Source organism: Pocillopora verrucosa, chromosome 12 (assembly GCF_036669915.1).
Source record: "Pocillopora verrucosa isolate sample1 chromosome 12, ASM3666991v2, whole genome shotgun sequence".
NCBI classification, from domain to species: Eukaryota; Metazoa; Cnidaria; class Anthozoa; order Scleractinia; family Pocilloporidae; genus Pocillopora; species Pocillopora verrucosa.
Genome location: NC_089323.1, coordinates 11,121,654 through 11,147,288, shown reverse-complemented (window position 1 = coordinate 11,147,288; position 25,635 = coordinate 11,121,654). Strand labels below are relative to the sequence as shown.

General features: G+C 36.8%; 1 protein-coding gene across 1 annotated transcript; it reads right to left on the bottom strand.

Annotated features, from left to right (window-relative positions):
• Positions 1-1,093: 1,093 nt before the first annotated feature.
• On the bottom strand, positions 1,094-25,635 carry LOC131781343 (uncharacterized). Its single transcript, XM_066158865.1, has 32 exons — positions 25,438-25,635; positions 18,197-18,280; positions 17,478-17,525; positions 17,203-17,279; positions 16,758-16,824; positions 16,171-16,256; positions 15,583-15,640; positions 15,259-15,325; positions 14,987-15,048; positions 14,317-14,427; positions 13,787-13,858; positions 12,873-13,042; positions 12,254-12,335; positions 11,756-11,837; positions 11,289-11,337; positions 10,570-10,657; positions 10,000-10,077; positions 8,960-9,052; positions 8,357-8,437; positions 7,885-7,938; positions 7,231-7,378; positions 6,740-7,021; positions 6,480-6,611; positions 6,047-6,216; positions 4,988-5,125; positions 4,839-4,905; positions 4,222-4,321; positions 3,741-3,857; positions 3,343-3,418; positions 2,725-2,817; positions 2,203-2,269; positions 1,094-1,263 (listed from the first exon to the last, which is right to left on the bottom strand). Exons 1-32 carry the CDS (start codon positions 25,633-25,635, stop codon positions 1,094-1,096), a joined length of 3,267 nt encoding a protein of 1,088 aa, XP_066014962.1.

Here is a 25,635-nt window from a genome sequence, read left to right as displayed (position 1 = left end):
CACATGCAAAAGGGTTCGCTAAGTTGTTTAAATGATATTTCATGCTGCACGTAAACTAAACAGCAGAGGAATACCCGAGTTAGATAACGACATCTATATTGAATAATAAAATGTAGAGGAGAATGAATGGGTCCCAGGCTTAAACAGATGTTGTAATCCTCGCTCCACTCTGTTTCCTCTACAACAACTGCAAATCAAGTCACTTTTACTTTTAGAAAATCAGGCCTTTTCCTGAGGAACGCTTGCAGTTCGAGTTTGGGACGGGATATTTTCTTAGCCTTGAAAATCCTCAGGAGAGAAACTCACATAGAAATATTATTGAATATTGGTTTTATTACCAAGACTATACTCAGATTACAGTCAAGATGTAACCCTGAATACTAGAAAATATATGTCCCCAAAATGTTTAAAACTTTTGCATTACACCCTTGGTTACTGAAGCTTAAATCGTAATTAAAAAATTTATGATTACACGATACAACAATAAATTCTAACATACTATTGGATAAATGAGACTAAAGCTTGTTCTCAAACGTCCATTAATTAGCTTCTTGAATAAAAATTTCCAACTCTATACCAATATTACAGTAAAGATGTAACCCTGAATACTAGTAAAGATATAACCCCAAAATTGTTTAAAGCTTTCACTACAGCCTTGGCTAGAGAAGCGGAGCAGATTACATCGTAATTAAAAAAAGTCGTGATTACACGATACAACAATAAATTCTAACATACCATTGGATAAATAAGACTAAAGCTTGTTCTAAAACATCAGTTGATTAGCTCCTTGCACAAAAATTTCCACACCAAGATTACAGTCAAGATATAGCCCTGAATACTAGTAAAGATATAACCCCAAATATGTTTAAAGCTTTGCACTACAGCCTTGGCCACTGAAGCGGAGCAGATTACATCATAATTAAAAAAGACATGATTACACGATACAACAATAAATTCTAACATACTATTGAATAAAAAAGACTAAAGTCTGTTTCTAAAACTTCAGTTGACTAGTTTCTTGAATTAGAATTGCCAACGAGAAGAGTTACAACGTTGATTCTCACCAGTTAAAGTGATGATAGAGCAGAAATGTTTACTTATCACCAAAGAACATATCTTGGTCTTCTTCGTAATCTTTCTCTCGTTTTTCAACTTTTTCGTCGTCTTCATATTCTTCTTCCATCTCATCGTCTTCCTCGCTCATATCGTCTTCATCATCTCCAGATTCTCCTCCTCCTCCTGAGTGTTCGGGATTCTCTTCACCTGTTACCAAGGGAAAAAATAGTTCCACATATATATTTTCTCTTCCAAGATCTCATTAGTAGTTCTTTTTAATGTCTGTTTTACTATTCTAGTGATGTTAGTTAGACTCGTCAGGTCATAGTTATCATATTACAATCAAATATTACAGCAATAAAACATTATCAGAACGTTTCAACTTTTGGTTAATCGGTTTTATAGTTTTCATTGAGTGGTTATAATACCATAACAAAAATTGCAATTCTTACGGCAGTTCTTAGACACGTAATAGGCAGACTTTTTGCAATGAGCATTCAATGCTCACTACTTGCCATTCTTATTGCCATTACCTCACAGCTTTAATTTTATAAGGAATTCAGTTTAAGGGTAGTCCTCTGAATAATCAGACTGGGTTTGTTTATTATTTTGCCAAATACAGCAAATCATAAACTTTTTTCAGGAAAATCTTGGCTTTATCGGTTTGACTTACAGTTTCTGGACCTATTGGCATCTATCACTATGTTTTTCGCACATAGACAGTCTACCAAATTTTAGTGGCCGCACGCAAATGATAATAAATTGAATTCAAAGATTCCTATACATAAGAATCACGACTCTATAATAGGTGAAAACTGGCCTTTTTACTGGCCGTTCGGTCGGATTTTGGAGATGCCGACGCTTGATGACAGTTATGTTTGGAAGCGTCGTGTCTTTCTCTATAGTTTCGCTCGTTCATTTGTATATTGATATGATTTAAAATGTCAAATTGCTTTTCATCCATCTGCTTTACACCCTATCTGAGATCTGGGTCATATAAATAAAACCAGGGGACCACTCACCCCAGGCCCCGTCACGTAAAGTCAGTTCTGCACAAGGATGTTCGAAGTGCAAGAGATATTAGCAGATATCTCTCATTGAGAAAAAGAAAATCTGAACATCAGAGAAAAAACGCTCGGCTCTCACCTGACTTACAACCGTTTTTGGGATTAAATCCTCCTTGGCAATGGCAAACCTTTTTATTAGTGCAGACCTAGAAACATTTTGTAATGATGAAAATTTTAGTTAGAAAATTCTTTATGACTTCAGTGAAATTTCTTGATTCAAGTTACACTTATACATTCGAATTCACATTGCACTGCTTTCCATTCAATCGCATTCACTTCCCAAAAAGACATCTGAATATTTTATGGCAATAGCTTAACTACGCAAGCTTCTATTAAAAGAGTTTCCAAGTCAGAGGCAGAAAAATTTCTGCGAATAATGCTGAGTCAATAACAAATATCAGTTCGTTGAGAATCCATATGATTATTGTATTCTTCTGAAAGCTGTTCATTCCTTTCAAATTACAGACAGTTAAGTGGGAAAAATTGATTTCGCTTGGACGATGGTGTAAAACATTAACTGCGTAGAATTTCCCGGCAAAACCTGGAAATATTAGCTCCTTTTCTTATGCTTCTCACGAACTCAACATTAAGAATTACTTACCCCTCTTCCCGCACACTCTTTGTTGCCGACCACTGGACACTTGCCAACCAGATTGAGAGAACTTAGTGACTGGCACTTGTTATTGATACACATCTTAAACAGACATAGACAGGAGTAAACTTTCAGACCAAGGTAAACATGTTAACCCGGAAAGAGGGTTCACAGTGTATTTATATAGACAGACAGCGTATTGTGGAGAGGTGGAATCGTGCGGAGGTTGGATGGACATGAGATAACAGACTCACATTTGTTCTTAGAAGAACACCGAAAGCACTCTTCACTAAGTATTAACCCAGAACTTATTTTTCTAAAATTATATTCTCCATGTTCATAGAAATTTTTTTAACATGGAACTCTACTAACTCTTGTGACCTAATGGTTGATGTTCTTCCATACTATTCTTACGATGAATTGATTGTACAGAAAAATGTTTCCTAATGTGAGATGTAACGTGGATCATGGTGTATGAAAGGGGTCGGTTTTTTTCCAAAACGGCTTTGTATTTATGAAACAGGAAACGTTACAAGTGTTTGAGATTGTGTTTGGATATAAAATTAATAGCCTGCATGACGGGACGAATCCGGAAAGGGTATTAAAAAGAGGGCAATGGTATCGTACCTTATTGCGTCCACATTTCGTTCCTTCTCTTACCATTCCCAGTCCAATACTGTCACCACTTTTCAGTTCTACAGCGCTGTAAGAAGTAAAACCGCGTTTGACTACGTGTTTTTGTATTTGTTGAAAATATGATCCAAAAGTGATAAAACAGTTTTTTTTCCAATTGTTAGTTTTAATGGTTTCGTTTCCAAAGATAGGTAAGGGAATTGAACAGAAGGCATCTAATGGAAGTTTAAATATGGATTTACTCAAACAAAGAAATTCCTAAGAGTCAAATCGCAAAGACAAAGTAAAAAACCACGAGTCTCGCGTTTTGAAACCTTATTATCTAGTTTACGATAGGCATTTTATATGTTGACCCCTTTTTCTCAGGGGAACAAAAAGAAAGTAATACTAACTTGCATTTTTTCCCGGAAGGCAAAATTATTTTTTTGTCTCTGGCCCGTCCATAATCAACAACAGGTTTTTTTCTGCTTTCGTCCGCTTCACATTGCAGCTGGCCGCACAAAACATCCCTTAGAGAAAATATATTAATTAGTTGATGCCAAGCTAAGAACTTGATACACCTCCTTACGCAGAACGTAAGAAACTCGATTTACTAGTTAAAAGGACTTTAATGAAATCTTACATAGGTCGAGTTTAAAGACTCTTGTTAATGGTTAAATCAGACATTTTCTTATCACTTTTCTTTTTTGCTCATGAAACGAAATCGCTTTTTTAATAAAAGCTTAAGATGCTTATATATTTAAAACAAAGAGTTGTGTCATCTTCTTTTGGCTGTTTATCGAGCGCTCTTCTTGTAGTTTGTAAAGTACACTTGATGAGTTGATTAATTTTCTTAGGAATGGTACTACGCTCACTAAAAAGAATGTCATGTACCTTGCAGCACATCTCTTTTTGGTGTTTGGATCACATGTACCATATCCTCTAACCTCAGTGTTCAGCTTGTCATAGCATCCCTGGTCAGCGTTTTTGGCGGCTGTAATAGGTCGAGTTAGTATCAAATGAGTTAAGGGGGTAAGTTTTTGGAGGAACAGAGGTGCTGCGTCGTTAGGAGTAAAACAAGTTAATTTTGTTTTATCAACCGAGTTGATACTGTAAATTGGCCACAGGTATAGAGTTCAAAAGCTGACGTTTCGAGCGTTAGCCCTTCGTCGGAGCGCAGAAAGACGCCAATTAACTATAATTGAACCGAAAGGCTTTGAGTATCCAAATTTTCTCATTTGAGGGTTTTAGGTCCAGCTCCTGTCGGGTGTACTCGTAGTGTCGTCTATTTAAGTATTTAACTAAAAAACATCATGTTTGAAATAATTCATGTACCTTGAAGAAAGACACCTTTGTTTAGGAAAAAAAACATTGAATTGGCAACTAAAATAGATTGTAGATAACATACAAATACTTAAATAATATTTGATAAATTGAAGTAAAGGCAAACAGTGTTTGTATCAAAACGCTAGGTTACATACAAGGAGAAAAAAATGGGCATATTTACTTACTAGCTCCCCATAAGTCCTTACACTGAGTGTCAAGAGTTTCGCTGCACTTTCCAAGATAACAGAAGGACTGAGATAGGAAAGAAAATGAGAGTGGTTTTCAGAAGTAGGTAAACAACTGACTGTGAATGATTACAATATCCTTAGCTTACATCGGACTGTTTTTCGTCACCACTCGCAGAGTACGTTTTCCACCGCTGGCCATCAGAACTGTAGTGTAAGAAGAAGCCGGTCACCCAGTAGTACCAGCTTCCACGTCCTTGCATCAAGATTTTACTGACAGTTTTAACCTAAAATTTTAAAAGGACGAAAAGGTAATATAGAAAAGACCATGTATTAATGTAACAATTAAGATAAAAATGTTTAAGGATGATCAGTTATATTAAGGTAGCTCTGAGGGCAGGAGGTGGCTTCGTAGGAGATGACTCTGAAATGATGGTGCGTCAAACATAATGAATTCAATTTATAATCCGTTACCACTGAATCAACACTGTATGTAAAGCTTTCACCTCTGAGATTTGACAATCGATTACAGTTGGCTGTTTTTGAATATTGTATGACCTCTTGATATAAATCGGGTAATAGAGATTCTTTAATCTTTAGTACAAATTCCAAACTACATTGCAACGCACAAGTCAGTCTAATGAATTTGAGGACAGCTTAGAACAGAATGCAAGATTCCATTGTAAAAGCCGCCTTAGAGTATCAAAGATTCTTATAGTTTATTATTTACCTCGTTAAAAAATGAAAATTCTACTACAAAAAAATACTTTAAACGCATAACAAAAAAAAGATTATTGCGATAAAAAGTTAGCGCTGAACTTATCGTAAAAAAAAACTGACAGTGTCAGACTATTGCTAATGTTAAAAGGTAGTTCATTCCTAGAGCGACAAACTCGAATGAAAAATGATTTCTTAGAAGTTTCTTTTCGATGAAAAGGGACAACAAGTGTTCGATAATCAACATTTCTCAAAGGCTTGTTGCAAGAACGAAACGATACAAAGTCCAAAATAAACTAAATTATATATATATATCCTCAAAACTTTTAAACAAGAACTAAATCATGAGTTTCCTTACGATATTGTAAAGGGTAATAACTTAATTTACTTAGGCGCTTGTGCTGAGTAAACTTCTCAATATCTTTCCTTATATTCTGTTTTCGCATTGTTCTCAAACTATCTGACTATTCTTATCTACTATCAAAACGTACCTTTCCCAGGTCAACTTGTAGATATTCAGTTTTGCTTTTGGCTTCGGCACACCAGTAGTTTTTTCCTTTGAGCCTTGCATAATAAGCGAATTCTTGACCTCTCACTGAGGAAGCAGTAATCTGACGGTCTTTGATTTCACCGTTCTGCATTCCAAGTGGCTCCACACAATCTATAAGTATACGATTTATTACCATGTACTGTGTTGAAAGGAAAGTATATGCCAATTTTCTTTTCTTAACTTGAAAAAATTGGATGCTATGGATAGGATATAAGGCGCCAAAAGGGGCGAGTGTCTCTCCCACACAGCAAAAGAGGGCCCACCCAGAGTTTGAAAGATGACCTTTTCTATATAAACCGTCGCGTTAACCACGTGACCACCGCTTTTCCTGCAACTTATACTTAAAAGATGTGGTATGTGGCAAGAAAGTTTACCTTGTTTCCCGAACCACAGTTGTAGCCTTTGCACATCGCATCCAGACCACAGTACCATCTGTCTCCCGTTTCCTGGCCAGGCTCCAGAAGTATGAATACATCTGCCAGATTTAACGTGCTTTAAAGATCGCCCTATCAAGTGCACAGACAAACAAAACAACTAGCCATCAGAAAAAAAAAAGAATGCAATTAATTGAAATTCCTTCAGGTTGGTAAGCGGTGAAAATTTTAAAAGGTAATATGCATTTCTTCGGACTTACCTACGGTTCGTACTAATTTCGAGTCTGCAACTTTACAAGTCCTGCTGACAACAATCTTTGCACCATTATGAGTCCCGCCATTTTCGGGACAGACCAATTTCCCACTGCAGGCGTGGCGTAACAATCCGTCTTTGAAAATGAATTGAAAATGTCTCTCTGAGCACCTGCTACCGGTTACAAATATGATGGGGTCGTTGTCACGTGGGGAACAACTCTTGCTTGATGGAGTCAGACAAAAGTCAAGGTTGTATGACTTCAACGGTGTAGGGGCAGTTGGATTTGCTGTAAAAACGAGCGTAAAGAAACACGTTAGAATAGAATGGTTATTTGGCTTCCGGACCCATGTTTGCGCTATCTTTAGTCTTCCTATTTCAACTCAGAGGACATTGCACTGTTGATCTTCATGGTTTACAGAACACGTCATGGCACAATGACCACAAGTGTCTGGTATATACTCAACAACGTTGAGTAGAATTGTAGCATATCATTACCTTCACCCGCAGAACATCCCATGAAGTCGGTTCTTAGACAAGGCCAGCCATGCCAGTATTGAGGATTGATACGAAGATATCGAGCGTTGACCATAGGGTTCAAGTCCCTTGCGACTACACCATAGAAGTTAGTGTTTCCATGTATAACCTTCAAATAATTTCAGAGAAAAAAAATCAATGATTAACACAAGGACTTTCCGCAAAGGAATTAAAATGTAACTCGTAGGTGGCAAAATTTATCTTCACAACCCAAAGTATACAGACTCAGCGGTGCTCACCGGCTTTTAGTCAAGCGAGTTAGATGTACACGGATTTAAAAGAAAAACAGCAAAGAGAAGTAAAGGTAAATCTGTTTTTTTCATGCCATGAATTACTTGGTTTTTGTCCAAACCATTCTCGTGGAAATAAGCAAACGAGAAGAAAAATTGCAGAGGAAAGGAATCACATCGAAGACCGACGAGATTAAAGCAAAATTAAAGGTAGGTGACGAGTAGATGGTAGTATTCTTCGTTTGAAATGAGTGCTGGTCACCTAGTTATACGCATTACTGGTAAATTAATAATATTTAAAGGCAGAACTTAGTGGCACTTCTGTAAAAGTGAAAAACGTTTTGCACTATGTAACATGCTATCTCTCTGATCATGAGAAACGTACGGTTTTCGCCTGGCTGCATGGATATCCATTAATGATGTAAGCATCCTCAGGACACTGAAAGAGTGAGAGTGATCAACTGTGAAGCTTCTTAAGCTTGGCAATTAAACAACATTGGGATTTGCTCTTGAAGTAATCTAAAGTAACAATTCTTTTATCGATATTAAAACCCAAGCTATGTTAGACATGAGTGATACACTGACTCCTACGCTATTGTACAGGTATTATGATTTAAAGGTTCACACACACGGCTGGTGGTAACCTCGGCAGGTGAATTGATAAAGTTATGCACATGAATTTTGCAGCTAACATGCTGACAATTTCTGGCGCCGTGTGTTTGTTTTATTTTGTATATAACCAAATAACATATAATAACAATAAAAATAACATATTTTTACAAACTCACATTTGATAGCTACTACTTGGTGGTTTTTATGACACAATAATTTCTGAGTCAAATTCTCTATTTGCTTACGTCTCTTGAGGAACCAGTGCAATATTCTGGAACATCACAATCAGTTTGGACTCCACGACATAACGTTCCTCGTTTCTTAAACTAAACGAGAGTCAGAATACGCCGTTAGATCGCGTAAAGCACAAAGAACCGTAAGATTCAAGGATGAAACACTTTGATTTATTTGTTACAATTATTTTGGATCCTATACCACGCATTTATAGCGAGAAAATTGATCTTTTAGGCAATTGAAAAAACAGTATTTCTTCCTATGGTGTAGTTTCTTATTAATACCCTAAAAATATAAAGTACGTTTGCTGTCTAACCGTACAGGTGCGCCCGTGCTATCGTATTTTCATTCATAATCAAAAGAAGTAGATAATGTTTTGACCTGTGGATGATAATCAAGTAAAAAAAAGCCCTTGCACGTGAGCTGCAATTGAGGGAATACCAGAAAAAGATGAATATAAAATCCAGACCAATATTCTACTTAAAAGGACACTTTTTCACAGCAGCTGTTGTCAGTTCAATGTCTATAACCCTTCTTTAAATTTCATCCAACAGTCAACGCTTCTCAGTTTCATGAGTCCGTAATATTGAAGGGATTATTGATTATTTTGTTACCTGGCAGTTCTTGCAGCATGAGTGATGTAAGTCACTGCACTGTGATTCCTTTTTAAGGACGCAGTTGTGAGGTACACAGCAAGGATCTTTGGCCTGGCACATCTGAGGAGATTAAAAACCGTTTTCATCATTCCTGATCGTGTCCGAAGAATGAACGTTGTCACGTCGTGAAAGTAGTCAGCTATTGTAAGTGTTAGACAATTTAACCCTTTAACTCCCAAGATCTCATTTGTAATTCTCCTTACTGTCTGTCATATACTTCTTGTGGTGTTAGAATTTGATATTTGATCAACTAAAAATCGCCTAGTTAATATTTTTCCTTATTCTCATCACTTGTCTGCTTGATATTGTAAGGATAAATTCTTCTTGATCGCCCATGGGAGTTACAAGGTCAATATGTCCCTACGATGACATTAGCCTTTGCAAAGAAATCACAATAAATCCCAAGCTAAAGCAATTTAAATAAACACAAAGCAATTTATCGCAAATGCTTTCAGAACAAAATCTTTGAACCTGAACTCTCTAAAAAGGAATATTTCTCAGATCATTACCATTTCTACTAAAGAATTCATCATTTTTATGAAATTTCGTTGTGAAGTATACAACTGGGGTATCGGTTGCTAGGGTGATGAGATATAGCATCTTAATATGAAACCATTATCTATCAACATTTAGAAAAAACTCTCCTGGCCAACCTCTTGTTTTAAATGTTGCTCGATTATGAGTCACTGAGTTTCACGCGAGCTAGTCCTTTTTTTCTCTCTGAGAGTAGTTATTTCCCAACAACGAAAGTTCCGGTTCGCTAAAAGTTGATGCAACTCTCATTTTAACCTTTTCATTCACACGATCCAAAAAACAATTCTCTGCAGTGACTGCCATACATTTTCATGATATTATCCCAGAGAATTTGATACTAAATCAAGCAATTTCCCCTGGTTGATGTTTTTCTCTCTTATCATTACCTTTCCACTTGAAAATCTATTAAAATATTAATGAGAAATCCCCTTATGGTCGACTATATTATTTGCCATTCATGCAACTTTACAAACCTCAGGGGTACCGCAGTCGCACTCCTCTCCTTTCTCGCGTATGCCATTTCCACAATAACTGTTGTAGGCCTAAAGGAAAATCAAACGAACCAACAGCCTCAATATGTTCTTCTAGCTACTGAAGTGCATATTTTAACCACAATCGAAACCGAATCAGTTAGCAAAAATGAGAATTTCAAATAACATATTTTCTGACATATAATTTGCCATACCCATGTTTGTGACGGTTACATCCAAATTTTTTACATTTAAGCCCTTAAGTATCATCGTAAGGCTAACCAAATTTTGATTGGAAAATGAGTTCCTTGTATGAAAGGACTTCGTTACATAGGGGATACCTTTATTTTGTCGAAATTTTTAGGGCTGTTCCTGAATAAAGTTTGCATCACTATTCCAGGAAGTTACCTGGTTTACTTTGTTAGGTTACAGAGCCGTTTTAAAAAGTTCTTCAAAGGTGACCCTTTTAATGAAGGAACTCCTTAAAAGGTCGATAATCTTAGTATTAATTATCATCCAAAATATCCCCCCCCCCCTCCCCTTTCTCTGGTTTCTTATGGTTACCTTGTAAGTTGGTACGTTGTACAAGCATGCATCATTGACCTTTTGAAGCGATTTAAGGCTGCAATCCGAAAATCCTGGAAGTCGAGACCTGAAATCAATATTGGGGAAATTTCAATAAATGATTGTAAATGTAGCAGATATGTACACATCACCTACTCAAGAAAAACAAACAACTACGATGGATTTCGTCTTTCACTTTAATTGCTCCTCTGCTTTCGTCCAATTTTTTTGTAAGATTTTATTTGTATTCAATTGTATTTTATTGACTGAATTTCTGTATGATGTTTTGTCTAATAACTCAACATAAGCACTCCGTGGAAGAAAGAAAGAGTGGTTTACCTTCATTGACATTGAATACTATGACAATAAAACAAATCGCAATAAAAATTGACGGTATTATTAAGGTGAAACTAAGTTATAATAATAACACAATCTTTATATAGAGCGCTATTTCTATCGCCATCCAATAGTACTTTATTATGACTGGAGTAAACATAAAGTGCTTGAAAATCCCAACTGGCAGGGGGCAGACCAGTTGGTTATTTACACAGCGCAGCTGAGGAGTTGAACTCGTGGCGACCGAGAACAAATCCAGGAAATGGTGGGGTAGAGGAATTGAACCTGGGACCACCAGATTTCAAGTTTAGCATCTTAACCAATCGGTCACACCAAGTAATTTAAGTGTATCTCATTGCCAGATGTTTCAGAGAATGACCTACCTGGTACTTCCCATGAAACAGCCTCGTGAAGTTAAGCACTTGCAGGTCCCTGCATTTTGACGAAAGGTTGTGTAAATTAGAAAAAAATAACAATAATAACTGGTAAGGTGAACAATTTAACAAAATTAGTAGCTAAGAACTGTAAAATCGTTTTTTAAAAAATCGAACACTACTGAGTCAAAATTTCTTTTTGGGTATTGCGAGAATCTGTATCAATACTTAAGGGTTTGATTAGATTTGTGTAAAACACTAACAAATTTAGGTTAAAATCTAAAAGTTGTATTGCTGCCTCCTCATCTGACATTAGACCCTGTAGGTATCGTGTGAATTTTCATGTTTTCATAACTATTTTCATACGCAACTCTAAGCGAAGATCATTCTACCGCTATTTGCGATTAGAAAAGCTCTCTTTTGTCAAGATAATCGAGAAAAAATGAATTTGATTTCAAAAGTTTCACAATTCTTACCAGTATCGTGATTGAACGCAAAGTTGTGACCCAACTCATGAGCAACAATTACATAAGGACCAACACTACTGCTATAAGACCACTACGAAAAAAATATTTACCATTAACCATATGTCGATCTTTAAATTCTAGGATGAGTAAGAAATCTCTTTATACTACGTTTGAGCATGCCCCCTACCAGCGTAATTTAAGCTTAGAAAAAGCCAAGGCCGGCGCCACTTTAGGAAGTATTTCGTTTGAGTGCTGTAAATCCAAACATATCGTAATTACTACAGCCAATCAGAAAAAGGGAAAGATCACAGGGGACCAAAGGGAAAGCAAAGTCAAAAAAGCAATTTGTCTGAAGCGCGGGAAAACGGCGGGGATCAAATCACAACTAATAATTCTTTTGCCTCTGTTTGATCGAGATTGGCGTTGAGATTGGCGATAGTATTCTAAAGGATTTCAGGACATAGTGAGGCAAAAACAATGCAATTCATATTTCTTCGCATAACTTACGGCGTTGATAGAGTTTGAATTTCCACCACACATCGAATTGACCCATGCTAGACCAGCAATATTCGGGGGCCAACTTTTGTGACTGAAAAAAAAAATTGAAGCGAGATAAACCTGGAAAACTTATTTTCCTCGACGACTGAGGTATAGTTCACGAGACCGGCCAACGACAAAAAGCGAACTTTTTGTTGTCTACTGTTTACCATTTTCCGCGATAACTATTCCTTGTTCAATACCCACGGATATTTTGCGCGTTGCTCGGCTTTTTTTCTGAGCCCCGTAGGGTAGTATAGTATATGCGTAGTATTTCATTGATCTCCGATAAGTTTCAAAACAAATTAATGATCTACCACACAGCTGCAAGACACGGAAGTTTTCGTTCTTCTTGGCAATCAAGCGACATTGGATGATAGAGGGTTAACTGAGAAGAATATTTTTTTGAGGTGAAGGACACTATGTTCTAGATCATGTGTTGTAACTCAAACCACCCCCATCGATCTTTTGAGATTCCTGGTGGTTTTCAGAGGATTTTACTCTTTTAAAAGGTTTCCCCTCTAATCTGAAGACGTTTTTGAGTTGGGAAGTGTGAAAAAAAAACTTTCGTTATGATGAAAAATTTTACCTTAGTAAAAGAGCGTTGTCATGAGGGAACCTTTTCACCAAATGTTTATTTCGATAGGCCCTGAAATTGCGTAATTCACTCCCTGCATTTCGCACACGCCCGAAAGGATCTCTGTTTGTCCAGATTTCCAAGTATTTCAGAACTATCCTGATGTTGATTCGCTGATAGATCTTTACAAGAGACAAAAAATCAAAAGATATTTAGTTGGTATATAATTAATTCATCCTTTATTAACTTTTGATATGTTCAGCACCATTAGGGAAATAAGAAGAATTGCGTTATGACTGTGTACTTATCGATAACAAAATCAAGTCAGATCAAACAATAGTGGAAATTATTCTTTCTTGCTTGAAAAATGCATTGGTAATGTAGGGACAGATTCGTTTTTGGTCATCTCTGGGATTGAAAGGGTTAATCTATACAAAGACAGGGTGGATCTGGGAGAGGGCTTCAGGAGGTACCCAGCCCCCCCTACCCCCCCCCCCCCCCCGGAGATATAACAGATAAGAAAACTGGCACGAAATATAAATAGGACTATGGTACGACTTCATCCTGAACCTTGATCACCCGCAAGCGAGGACAGTTTAACTTCACAAATTTATAATCTATCTGAAATGGTTGAAGAAGTTTAAATGGTCAAACTACTTCAAATGCAGTTCAACTTCACAAATTGCACAATCCATCTCAACTGGTTGAATGATTTAAAAATCATGATCCCATCCTGGAAAATTTTGAAATTCTGACACAGGGCATTCAGAGTCACCATTACATTCTGATGCACCATGTCTTTTAAGAGTGACCAAGGCAAAACTTCTCCTTACACCATACAATACAATAAATAAATCTGATAAAAGATGATTAAAGAAATGGCTTCAAAGAAGGAAAGCTAGGGTAAAGCTCCAAAGATAACTTACCGCATCAACAGTGTTTACTAATGTTATGACTCGATCTTTGATGACATTTTTATCCCTGTTATATTTCTGGTACTGTTGAAAGCAGATAACATGATCATTGTGGGGAAATTCAAGTTTTAGTTCAATTATCAGAACATTTTTGAGTTCGCGAACTCTAATAACCCTTGAAAAAACAAACAAACAAATAAACAAATAACGTCAACCTGGTCATCGAAAGATTTTGAGGTGTAACTGAAGAACAAAATTTCCTCCTTTGCCTTATTTCCCAGATATAGGAACAGAAGAAAATAACGCGCCTTTAAGGAGAGACAGAAACCCAGTAGGGTAGGCAGGGATTACGCGGTTGATCCAAGTTTTAATCTACAAATTTAATTGTCTAAGATTAGACTGTATTGATTGGGTGAGTGAGGGATTTTGGCTTCATAACTAAATCTAGGTAAAATTGAAGGTAAAGGTGAGGGTAAGAGCAGTTGATCTGATAATCAGCCTAAGAAGCAAAGCATTGATCTGTTGTGATAAACAGTACTTACCATTTCATTGTCAACACAAATGAAAATTTCGGTGTATCGCGTCTCATCAGTCGTCAGATATTTCTTGTAGAACTCATCAATATGACCTGATATCTTACGTCTCTCCTGGATCTAAACCAAGATAATCAAACACGGTTGTTTAGAGTAGTGATGAAAATTTGTTTTTAATTTTTGCTTTACTTAAAGAAAAGTTTATTAGTTTATCAATTTCAGTTCTAAAGATATATAATTATAGTTATTAACTATAAAAAAGTTTCGGTATTTTTTCTTATTTTTAGCTAATCAAAGTAGGGTTGGTCATTGAGGTCAGAGAGTGTAAGATTGAGAAAGTATTACTTAATTATACGCTAATCTACGTGTGTTTTTTCTCTTTCGTCTTTTTTTTTCTATATCGCCTCACGTCTTTTGCCATTTCGCTGTTCATAATACCTTGATCATAACGATCTGCCAAACTTGAGCTTCCATTTCTGATCCCGAACTGAAAATTTAACTCTTCAACACTTGTCATTGATTTTGACAACCCTGGTATATTCTCAATTTCATGACTAGAAGCTTACTTTATTTTCTCACCTAAGATGTCATACAAACTTGCGTTTTACCTATTTCGCCATTTAATAATTTGTTTGTTTATTTATTTATATATCTCGTTGTCTAAATAGTGACCACCTACCTTCGCAATTGGCCCAAAAGTTTCGTTTAAGGAATGTGAGTCTGCTTGAATGTCGTCGTTTCCTGAAGAAAGAAAAAATGTTGAGTATCAAACGTATCAACCGCTATAAACATGACATCACAAATAAGTACAGCATCTGTTGGGAATTTTTCTGAGGCAGTAAACTTCTTCAAATAGCAAACAACAACATATGAAACCTTTTTAAAGAAGTTTTGAAGCAAAAAAAAAAGCGCACGGATTGAATGTTATGTTTTTGTGATGAAATGATTTACCACACTTATGGAAGATATCTTGGGACTCGTCTTCTTCGGCTCTACTGACTCTGTGAATTCCATTTCCCTGAAATTTGATATAATAACGATTTTAAAGAAAACGAGGTAAAAAGGAAGCACAATTTGAGCGACACGATTCACTTGAATAAAAACTTAAGTTACTACAGAGATCTAGCGTGAAAATAGCAATCAGCATTGGCCAAAAACAATACAAACAATGAGAATTTTCATAATGTTGTGTTTAGGAAGGTGAAGTGATGAAAATTCTTGTACACTTTATCTACATTCTACTGATGTTACGATTTTTATTTTAGTTAAACTTGCCTCGTGTCCAGTCTCAGGTATAATATAAAACGTTTCATGGCCATCACCTATCATTCCTCTGAAAAAACAACATTGATATTTCTCATTTCCATATCAAGAAATTTTCAATTAATACGGAAGCAATTCAGCATTTCATTGGGTTTTCCTTTCAACGATGTGTGATTGAAAGTGAGTTACTCACTCACGTTTTTCGACGCCTCAAACAGTGTACTTATTTCTACTTTGCGTTCTCGTTGGCTTAAAGTGATGTTGACATTTATCAGCTGTTTTAGTTGCTTTGACGATGGTTTTAAAACACGCGACTGAAAAGCTCCATGGTGTATGCATTAGCAACCGACACAATATAACATTGTCAATTCCTTGTTTCTTTACTCTCAGGCTGCTTGCAGTAAATGAAACAAATCAAGATAACAAGTCATGCCTTTTCTCCACGCTTCTTATAAAGTATAAACTCCATGGACTAGTATCCTGTTTGCTATTACGAGCTTTTTGTCTTCACATTTCTAAAACGTACATAGCATCTAACTTATCTAGTGAAGATGTCATGCTTGAAATGCGTTAAACAGTAAATCAGCAATAAAACCTCACCTCAACCCATTACAGGTATTCAGAACAACGCGGGAATCTTTCATTCCTCGTATGATGCCTTGATAGTGACAATGATCGTTATCATCCTGAGAGAGAAATGCATACGATGAACATAATGTTGGATGGCCTTCCATCCTCTCCCACCCCACCCTCTTATCTGAAATTCGTATTTTTTTCAATCATGCTAATGTCTTTTATATAAAGCTTAATACTCACCTTTAAATTGACGGATCACCACCAAAAGTTTAACACATTTGCTAATGTAGATAGAGTTTGATGTTATCGATATTTAATCAACTGGCAGAGAGAGAGATTGCATTGGCATTTATACCATAAATTGCTGTTAGCTACCTTCTGAATCAGAGCGATGCTAAGCATCGATATTTTCAGATGTTCAACCAGCAAAAGAGACAGAGATGCAGAACCCAACTACTTGGTGTTATTATGAGGAATGTATTTTGTATTTTTATTTGTAGAAAAAGCTTTCGTCCAAAAAAGCCTCTGACGCGATTTGCACATGAAAGCAAACGTTTACGACTGTATGATCAACCTTGTGTTTTCTAATATGTTCTATAACTTATACCTACCTCTTGTATGACCTCTGTTCCATCATTTTCGAACGTGCGAACGGCGAATGATGAAGGAATTAGTTCTCTAAAGGAGAAGCAAAATAATGAGACATGTTGATATATTAATATACATGAATCAGATCCACACCTAAGAACATAATGAGACTGTAAGTGAATGAAAAGAGAAAACAAAGAAATAAATAGGTATAATATTATGTAAAATGATGAAATGAGCGAGCCAAACGATGACATAAGAAATGAAATGAAGGACAAAAGAAAATAACAACTAGCGAACAAATACACGAATAGGCAAGTAAATTTCAACGATCTTGTAACCATAGATCTTGTTAATAGCATGAAAATAGAATAACAAAATCAATTACTATTCGTCTCCTTCTTACTTATTTATTTCAAGAGTCTGATTCAGTGAAAAAACGTAACATAGGTTTGTCAACAAACATACTTGTTTCGTTTAACATCTAGGGTCCAGTCCTTGTCAAAAGCAGTCAATCGATAAGAGGCATCATCCACGTGACCTCCCTACAACAACGTAACACGAAATTATTATTCATCAAAATGTCTTTATAAAGATCAGTTGTCCAATGTTATTGTTATGTCAATGCATAATATTGTTTGTTAAATAGTGCGCTGAATGGATTACTTGCATCGCAGTCAAAAGTGCATCCAAAGTACGAGTAAAGAACCAAAAAAAATAACGTGAAATTGAACGAAAACAACCTTTTCCGAAGTTGAGAGGTCTTGTTTCTCCCGTCTCCCGTCTACCGTCTACTCGTTCAGGGCGGGTGAGTTGATGGCTGATATCCTTTGCCTCACCTGAAAATGTTAGCAATATCAGTTGCGAGCTGTGATTCAAAAGTACTTAAAGCCAAGAGAAAATTAAAATATTACATTTACATCTTAAAAACACGATAAATAGGGCGTATTTCGAACAAATGTCATAACACCAAACCCAAAAAGCTGCAGCCACGAATCACAAGAAAGGAACTAACTCAGGGGATCAAGAGAGAATTCATAGAAAAGATACGCAAACTAGCTGAAGTCGGAAAACGAGAGTGACCAAATGGCGACTGCTTTAAGTATGAAATAAATCTTGGTAAATCACAAAGCAAAAGAAGCAAAACCAATGTCATCCATAATTACTTTAAAATTGCTCTAAACTGTGAAAGGAAGCCTACCTTCTTGAATCGAGCTCGCGTTATGCAATAACAGCAACAACGCCCAAACGATCAGTGATCTAGACATTGTCTGTTTAACCATAGTCTCCCCTCGTCTTTCAATGGAAAAATTAAAAAGAATTTTTTCAAAATGAGAGATTGTCCAGAGTGTAATTTGGATGCCTAACACTAGCGCAATGCTTTGAAATCGAATGAGGAAAACTTCAAACAGGTTGCATAACAGGAGAAATGGCGACAATCAAAGATAAACTTCTTACGTACCTCTTTCACGGCGGCGAAAATCTCGAAAAACCAAGAAAATCGTGGCTTACTCCACAGTGGGTTTTTTCTTCGGTCTTTATTTCCCTTTTGACAAAGAGAAAATCAAAATTAGTCATTTAAACAGCCAGGATTAATTAACAGATGGTTTTTCAATCACTGAATTAAATGTATGACGTGTCAGGGATGGGGATGGTTTAGGCTTTTCCTGCAATTCCAAAATTCCCCTTTTTTCCTGCAGGTTCAGCTCACCAAAATTAAACTAGTACTAATCTTTAAGGCTGAAGTTCAGAAAAGAGAAATAAGAAAAGGTACTGCATTAGTCGTGCAGTATGTACGTACCTCGAAATTCCCTCGACCCGACTATCCAACTAAAGCTTTGAACCTCTCGAGATTAGCGCAAGGGAGAAGTGAGCTTCACCAATAAACCTACACCCAGAAAAACCCCTTTTCGGATCACGTGACTATGTGGGTTGCCCAGACTTCTTACAGACCGAGTGACGCATTCCACGGCCTAGCGAGGGGTCAAATTAATATATTCAATCAGCTGTCTGTGGAACTTGAAAAATCAGTATCATGATATTTTGTAGTAGATCACGGAGAAAGGATTGTTTATATCATTAAAAGAGAGGGGTTAGTCTATTAATGCTTACTGAGGGCGTGTAGCCACCATGACCAGAAACATTCAAGTTCTCAAGTTATGGTAATTCTATTGTTTCGATTCGGAACAAAAGTAATGTCTTATCGTCAATTTAATTAATTTGTGTTTAGATCAATAGGCCAATTTGAATGCTTAATGAAGGTGCTTTATGCCTTGAAAGAGAAAAATGGAAAGTGAAAACTGAACCTTACTCAATAATATAGGCAAATGTGGAGGATTTTCAGCGATGAGCAGTTTTAAACACGCTAAAACTGTTTACTTTTGCCATTGTTTTGGTTTAGAAAAACTGGTAATTACAAACCGATTTGACACGGTCTAAGGACTTTTCTTGTCAACAATGCTATTCTAGAAGCAATCTTTTTAACTCACCGACTCCCACACAAATGCGGTTGTTACAAACTTAGATCTGGAACAACGTCATTTTAAACTTAGTTCCTTTCATATTTGGACCAAAATAGATCAGTTTGATATCCAATGGATTTTATATGATTTGAATAGGGATAAAGGAAAAAAATAACATAAGAACGATGTTCTACCATCTGTGATTTGAAAATCGCTGGAGCATCGACCCAACAACGCTAAAAAATGCTTATTTCTGTCATTCCTTGGGTTTGAAAGTATCGATCATGAGTGTAATTAAGAAAGGAGTTAAAAATTTTCGGAAGTGGAGACGAACGGATGTGATACGGTTGGTAGAGTGTGTTTATTGAGACTGACACCCCCGGTCTCCCTTGGCGGGAGGAGGGTATTCTCGAAGCCTTTCTTTTTGACTCCCACTCATCCATATGTCGTATCAAACGTACAAAAATTGACGTCATTTTAGACTGAACTACTTCTATTTTGGATAACCGCAAAAAGAGATCAATTGGATGACAAATAAAGTGACTCTGAACTCAGTGCGGGAAAAGAAGGAACAAAAAGTCCAATTAAATTAGAAAATTGAATCAATTCTTGTTTTACGCGCACCTACGTGGATGACGTTACACTCTCAACCGTTGACGTATGAATCAGGACACGGTTTGTGTAAGAAAAAGTTGTTTAGCTCACTTCACTTAAAACTTATACAACGCGCGAAAAGACATAGATAAGAAGCATCGAAGTTCTCTTCGTTGCTCAAGTAAGAAGCGAACTTGAGCTGCATGAAAGCAAGAGTCAACTTCTTACGCGTGGTCCTCGCGCGCGTGTTAGCACAAGCCCCCAAGGATAATGGATTTAATCGGAAAAGAGAAAGCTGCACTCAATTTTCAAAAATTTGGAGAAGGAACTCGCAACTGAGCAAAAATCGTCAAACCTCTCGACAATCTAAGGAAGGAAAAGTGGATTTTCAGGTTTACAGGAGGAAAACAAGAGTCAAAGACAACCAACTCCTATATCAGATACGAGCAAATGCGTCTTCAATTGAACGCACTTGTAAAAATGGTCCATTTGGAACCTTATGTAAGTCGCACATATTTTTCCTCGTATTTTTAATACTTGAATTTCCGAAAATTGTTCCATTCTTTATGGAATTATCTGTGTGTCAATTGACATTCACCATGGAAAGATATCTCTTTTACGCTGCGGCACGAAGACTCTTCGCTCGCAAGAAAAGTCGAATCCTTGAACAAAGCGAATCTCTTTCAACTTAGGTTAAAGCCTTCAGAATACTTACAACTTTATTGGAATTAAGGTAAAAAATTAAATCACGAAGCTCAAGAAAGCCTTAATAAAGTATTTTCACGAACGTGTTAACAGTTTACATGATTTGTTTACCATGCCAGCACCGTTACCCCAAATCAGACATTCTCTACGGTTAAAAGATGCTCTAATATGCTGTCTGAATCACAAGTCACTGTCTCCATGTAAGATTAATGTCGCGAGTTTCGACTCACTCGCTCTGAGTAGTGTTTGGATTTTATTCTCCACACTCAGTAATTTAAGCGATCCTTTCTAGTGTTATAAAGGGATCAAAATTTTGAGGATGAGGGTGAAATGAGGATTCGCTCCTATCGCAAACACATAACTGCTGCATTTCCTTAGATGATTTCTGCAGATGATATGCAGTTTGCGTGGATTAGAGTCCTGTTATCTCAAGATCAAAACAGTTATTATAGCAATAGACACGCCGTGTTAGAGATTTGTGACGCAAGATAGCAGGTAAAAGTTCTCACATGTCTGTTCTTTTACAGGTCTATGCTCAGAAACATAACCTCAAGTGCGTGATGACAAAATATTTAAGATGTCTAAGACCTCAATAATTAATGAGGTGGAGAGGCAGGGGGGGGGGGGGGGAAGTCTCCCACTTCCCCCAACCAATTCTGCAGCGTTTCTCTCCCAGTTCCTGTCTATTCCTCTCCCGTCCTCCGCATCCCGTAACTCGCTTCTACCCTATTTCACAAACTTCCTGCTCTCCGATACAACACAGGACTGAATGGATGTCATGGAATAGAGAGCCCAACGCTCATCAGCTTCCCATGAAAACTGAATAAAAGCGAGAAAATTATTTCAGGTGGTGTTTCAGTGAACCTCTCAGTAGAACCACAAAATAAATGGAGAAAGTCTACACCATTCATTACAATTTTTCCCCTATCGATATAACCGAGACTCATACAGAGGGTCTGAGGAGAGACAGAAAATCCCAAGAATTCTTTCCAATTTTTACTTCAAAAGGTTACATCGACTTTGTGGGCCATGATTTTCAGGGCTGCCTTGATTTACAATGCATCTTTGACCACGTCCTCGTCTTATCCAGCGGAATACCGCACATTCCTTACAATACTAACATTGTTTTCAAACCTTTTATTTGCATGTAATCATGATAATTACATTTTAACATGACTAAATTTCCTTTCCCAACAATAATACGCAAGTTATCTACGCTCACGTATGTTTTAAAACAACGAAGTATGTTGTAAGTTTTGTCACGGGTGTGATGCGAAGCAAAACTTTTCGTCACCCACGAGGAATTGTACTCCGATTATGAACAATGCTTAAACGACCAACGATGCCAAACTTACTTAGAATACCAACAACTTACTGTTTCTTCAATTATTTCCCTCTTTCCTTTTTCGGTTTTAAAAATGCTCATTATAATGCTTAAAATTCTTGCATAACCAACTTAGAATACCAAAACTGTATGAAGCAAATACTTCGGCTCCATCTCGGTTCAACCGGATTACTACAATACAAATATTAATCTGGTTTCCCGCAGATAATCTCCTTGGGGTTACCTTTGAAAAGGATCTCCATCCTTCTGCTGTCTCAAGCTTATAATTTACGATCGCTGAATCATTGAAAATACGTATGCCCAAGATTTCGGTGCCGGCCCCTATGGGAAATAACAGTATGTTCTCAAAAAGGGAAGTATAATTTAATGCAAACAATGGAGGATATGATTTATAAAGAAAGAGAATTCTCAAGTTCTTTGACTTTGGACACTGAACAATTAAATAAACCCCACACACAGAAGTTTTCAGCAATGAGCTCACAAAGGTATTTTTTCAGCTTCCTGCCCTCTGCTGCAAGACACGGCAGAATGGATGTCATGGAATAGAGAGCCCAACGTTTGTTAGCTTCCTATGAAAGATGTGCTGGCCCCTACGGGAAATGACAAAATGTATTTAAAACAGGAAGTATAATTCAATGCAAACAATGAAGGGTATGATTTATAAAGAAAGAAAATTCTCAAGTTCATTGACTTTGGACACTGAACAATTAAATAAACCCCAAACACAGACGTTTTCAGCAACGAGCTAACAAAGGAATTTTTAATTCCCGGGGAGATGTCATGCAATGTTGATTAAAAGTTTCTGCAAAATTATGAGTGACTGTTTTATGACACATACTGGTGTTATTTGTACGCTTAAAAATTCCTTAACTCCATTTCACATTTCAGTGTCTAAAGTTGAGCATCTTTAAAACCAGGTAAAAATTATAAGAATATGGTGATTTCGTGCTAGTGGACAGCTCGTCGTTTGAGCAAAATCTTTTCGTCCTCTTAGAGGTAAAATTATTTTTTGCTTGTTAACTTTTTATTAGCCTCTTCTTTAGTTTGTTAGCTCTGATAGACAATTTTGAAGGGATTAATTATCTACAGAGCTATAGGAAAGACAAAGTAATGCATTGCAGTGCCTTATTTTCAATCAAGCCTAGCATAAAATTATACCCTGAATTTTTTTCTTTCTTCTTCAATGTAAATAATTTTTATTTAGGGTCCACTTATAGGTTTATCAAAATTGACATAACTAGCACTTGATTCTCGGAGAGGCTGAAAGGAAAAAAACATGTACTTTTAGCGGGAAATGTTTTCATAATATAAGTTTTGTAGTTTCAATTATTTCACAAAAGAGAATTAACCTGGATTTCCCGGATCTCTCTTCGTCAAATGCAGGCCAAGCAAACTCGTATCGGCCATAGCATGGCGGTGCTTCACAATGCATCATTCGATGATTCAACGGTTCTCTTGCCAGCCTTTAAACTAAAAAAAGAAGTTTCCTAACGAAAAAAAAGTAAAATCCTAGGTTATGTCCACCAGGGGTAGAGGAAATAATTTTCAATTGCAATCAACTAAGATTATTTTGCAAAGGGATGTTTCCCCAGTTCGTAGCGGATATCATGGAGCGGTTAAACACTCTTCGCATGAAATCATCACCAATCGGTTCAAATCATACCTAAAGCTCCTGTCAGATGCCATCCAATATTGATAACGTTGTGGAAAGATTGTCGCTAAAGATTACACGAAGAAGTGCTGGTTTATGTGCTTATGGTCAAATTGTACTTATTCAATTTCAAATGACACTTCGTAACATGAAAGACCTTTCATACTAGCTAGAAAAAGTAAAATAAAGCATCCATTTTCGTGCAGTATTACATAAAAAGAACCGTGGTAGATGCATTGGGTAATTTTGGGGTGACGTATTGAGAACCATTGCAGCAATTCTCTCAAATAGTTAGCAAAAATAACACCAAGTACCTGCTGTATAGGCTCTGACATCTATCGTCTGTACCATAATAGCTAGTCCAACCAGTTTATAAAAGTGAGCCTCTTTAGAGCAAGATTTTCCCAAGAGTTTTCAGGGGCAGACTTTGATTGGTTAAACTGAGATTAAACAGCGAAGGAACGAATCAGAAGCACTCCTAAAGAATACGTCAGCTTGTATTGAAATTTTCAGCCTTTGTGCTGTAGATTCCGTGAAAAAGCTTCGCAGTTTTGAACTTCGCAGCGACCGCCCGTCCACTAAAAAGGTAGTTAGAACGTGTTCGTGTTGTTACTTACACTAATCATATGCACTAGCTCTAAAAGAAACTTACAACCGGCCGGGAACGATCTTGTTGTTCGACTGGGTGATTGTATCGGACTGTTCGTAGTTTTTAAATAAATCTGTTATCATTAACGATGCAGGTAATCGCTAACAACCTGGGCAATATTAATCAGAATTGCAAAAAAAAAAAATTGTATCTATGCGTCTTTAAGTAATAGAGCTCGGAGGCCTCTTAATGTAGACCGATGTAATGCCGTTATATGGGTCTACGAATGAAAATGCATGGATGCATTTCAAAAAAAAGCATTTTTCATCAAAGAAAGCGCATCTTTTTATTTATCGCTTTTTACCTTACAAGTCGCTGAGTAAAGTCAGGACATCGGAATTTTGTCATGCAATTCACGCAGTGAATCACGCGGTAAATCACGCGGTGTTGAGAAACTGAAGACAAACCGTCTCTTGAACGAATTTGTCTCCTCGCCTCCGCATTTGCTTTCTCCCAAAACTAGTGATCGAAGACTAATAGAACCACTCATCCGTTGACAACAGTGTGAAATAAGGAAAAAAATTGTTCATTTAATTTATTGGGGCACAACAGGATAATTACAATTAAGAGATCATCGCATCATTAATTCAAACTATCATTCTATCTGCTTTCCTTTATTTGTACTTCGATTTAAAACAGCCACGTTGGTGCCTCGATCGAATACTGTTTGCCAAAAGCATAGGTTGTATACTTCTCTGTCTGCTTAATGTGTTGAGAATCAACGCATTTTAACGAAATAAGCTTTAAAGTTCTCTAGTTTGACAATTAGGATGTATAGTGTTGGCTGCTTTTAGCTGCATATTTCCTTAATTTTGATCAATTAATTTGATTAATTTGGTAAAGAAGGAGGCACTAAAGCGTGTCGCGATTTCTAGTAAGTGTCGTTTAACCGAGTCAGTGAAAGCTTTCCATCTATTATTTTACTTCAGTAAGCTTTTCCGCTTAGAACTAAGAATTATTTTAGGCGTAAGTATTAGACCAAGCAGAAGAAGACCATTTCATTTTCTTGCATTTTAAGTTCCTTTCAATTGAGTCACATTTCTATAATTGATCATGGAATACTGATTTGATTAACTCCACAAGGTAGCGATCCGGCATTTCATCCACCTCGGTATACCATCTTAAAATGTTTATGGTCAATCTCGGGGGCATTATAAATTACTTTCAGCTAATTCACCGAGGCAACTCTCTCCTTGATCTTGGAATTTTTTGATCGTGGGATTTTTCTGAAAGGTAAACAGTAAAGCTTCTGCTGCGATCGAATACTTCATGTTTAGTACGTCTAGCATAAACATACCTTATCAAGATAAGTATGCAATAGTGCCAGTTTGGCAGTAATGATGTAAAGTGTTGGACAATTTCGCATGCATATTATCCGATTGATGTCCGCTTCAGTTGGTTGCACAATTGAAAAGTATATGGGTCGCCGACGAAGTAAAGAAGAGTACAAAATGCTTGAAGCTGTTCTCAGAAGTACATCCAACCGTATCGCCAT

Bases quoted from the DNA above. Each gene is read 5' to 3' on its own strand.
- LOC131781343 (XM_066158865.1), bottom strand. From the start codon at position 25,635: ATGGCGATACGGTTGGATGTACTTCTGAGAACAGCTTCAAGCATTTTG. The intron at 18,281-25,437 runs GTATGTTTATGC...CTTTGTCAAAAG, and splicing joins TGCATACTTATCTTGATAAG to GGAAATAAAGACCGAAGAAA. The intron at 9,053-9,999 runs GTTGCATGAATG...CAGATGTGCCAG, and splicing joins GTACCCCTGAGGTTTGTAAA to GCCAAAGATCCTTGCTGTGT.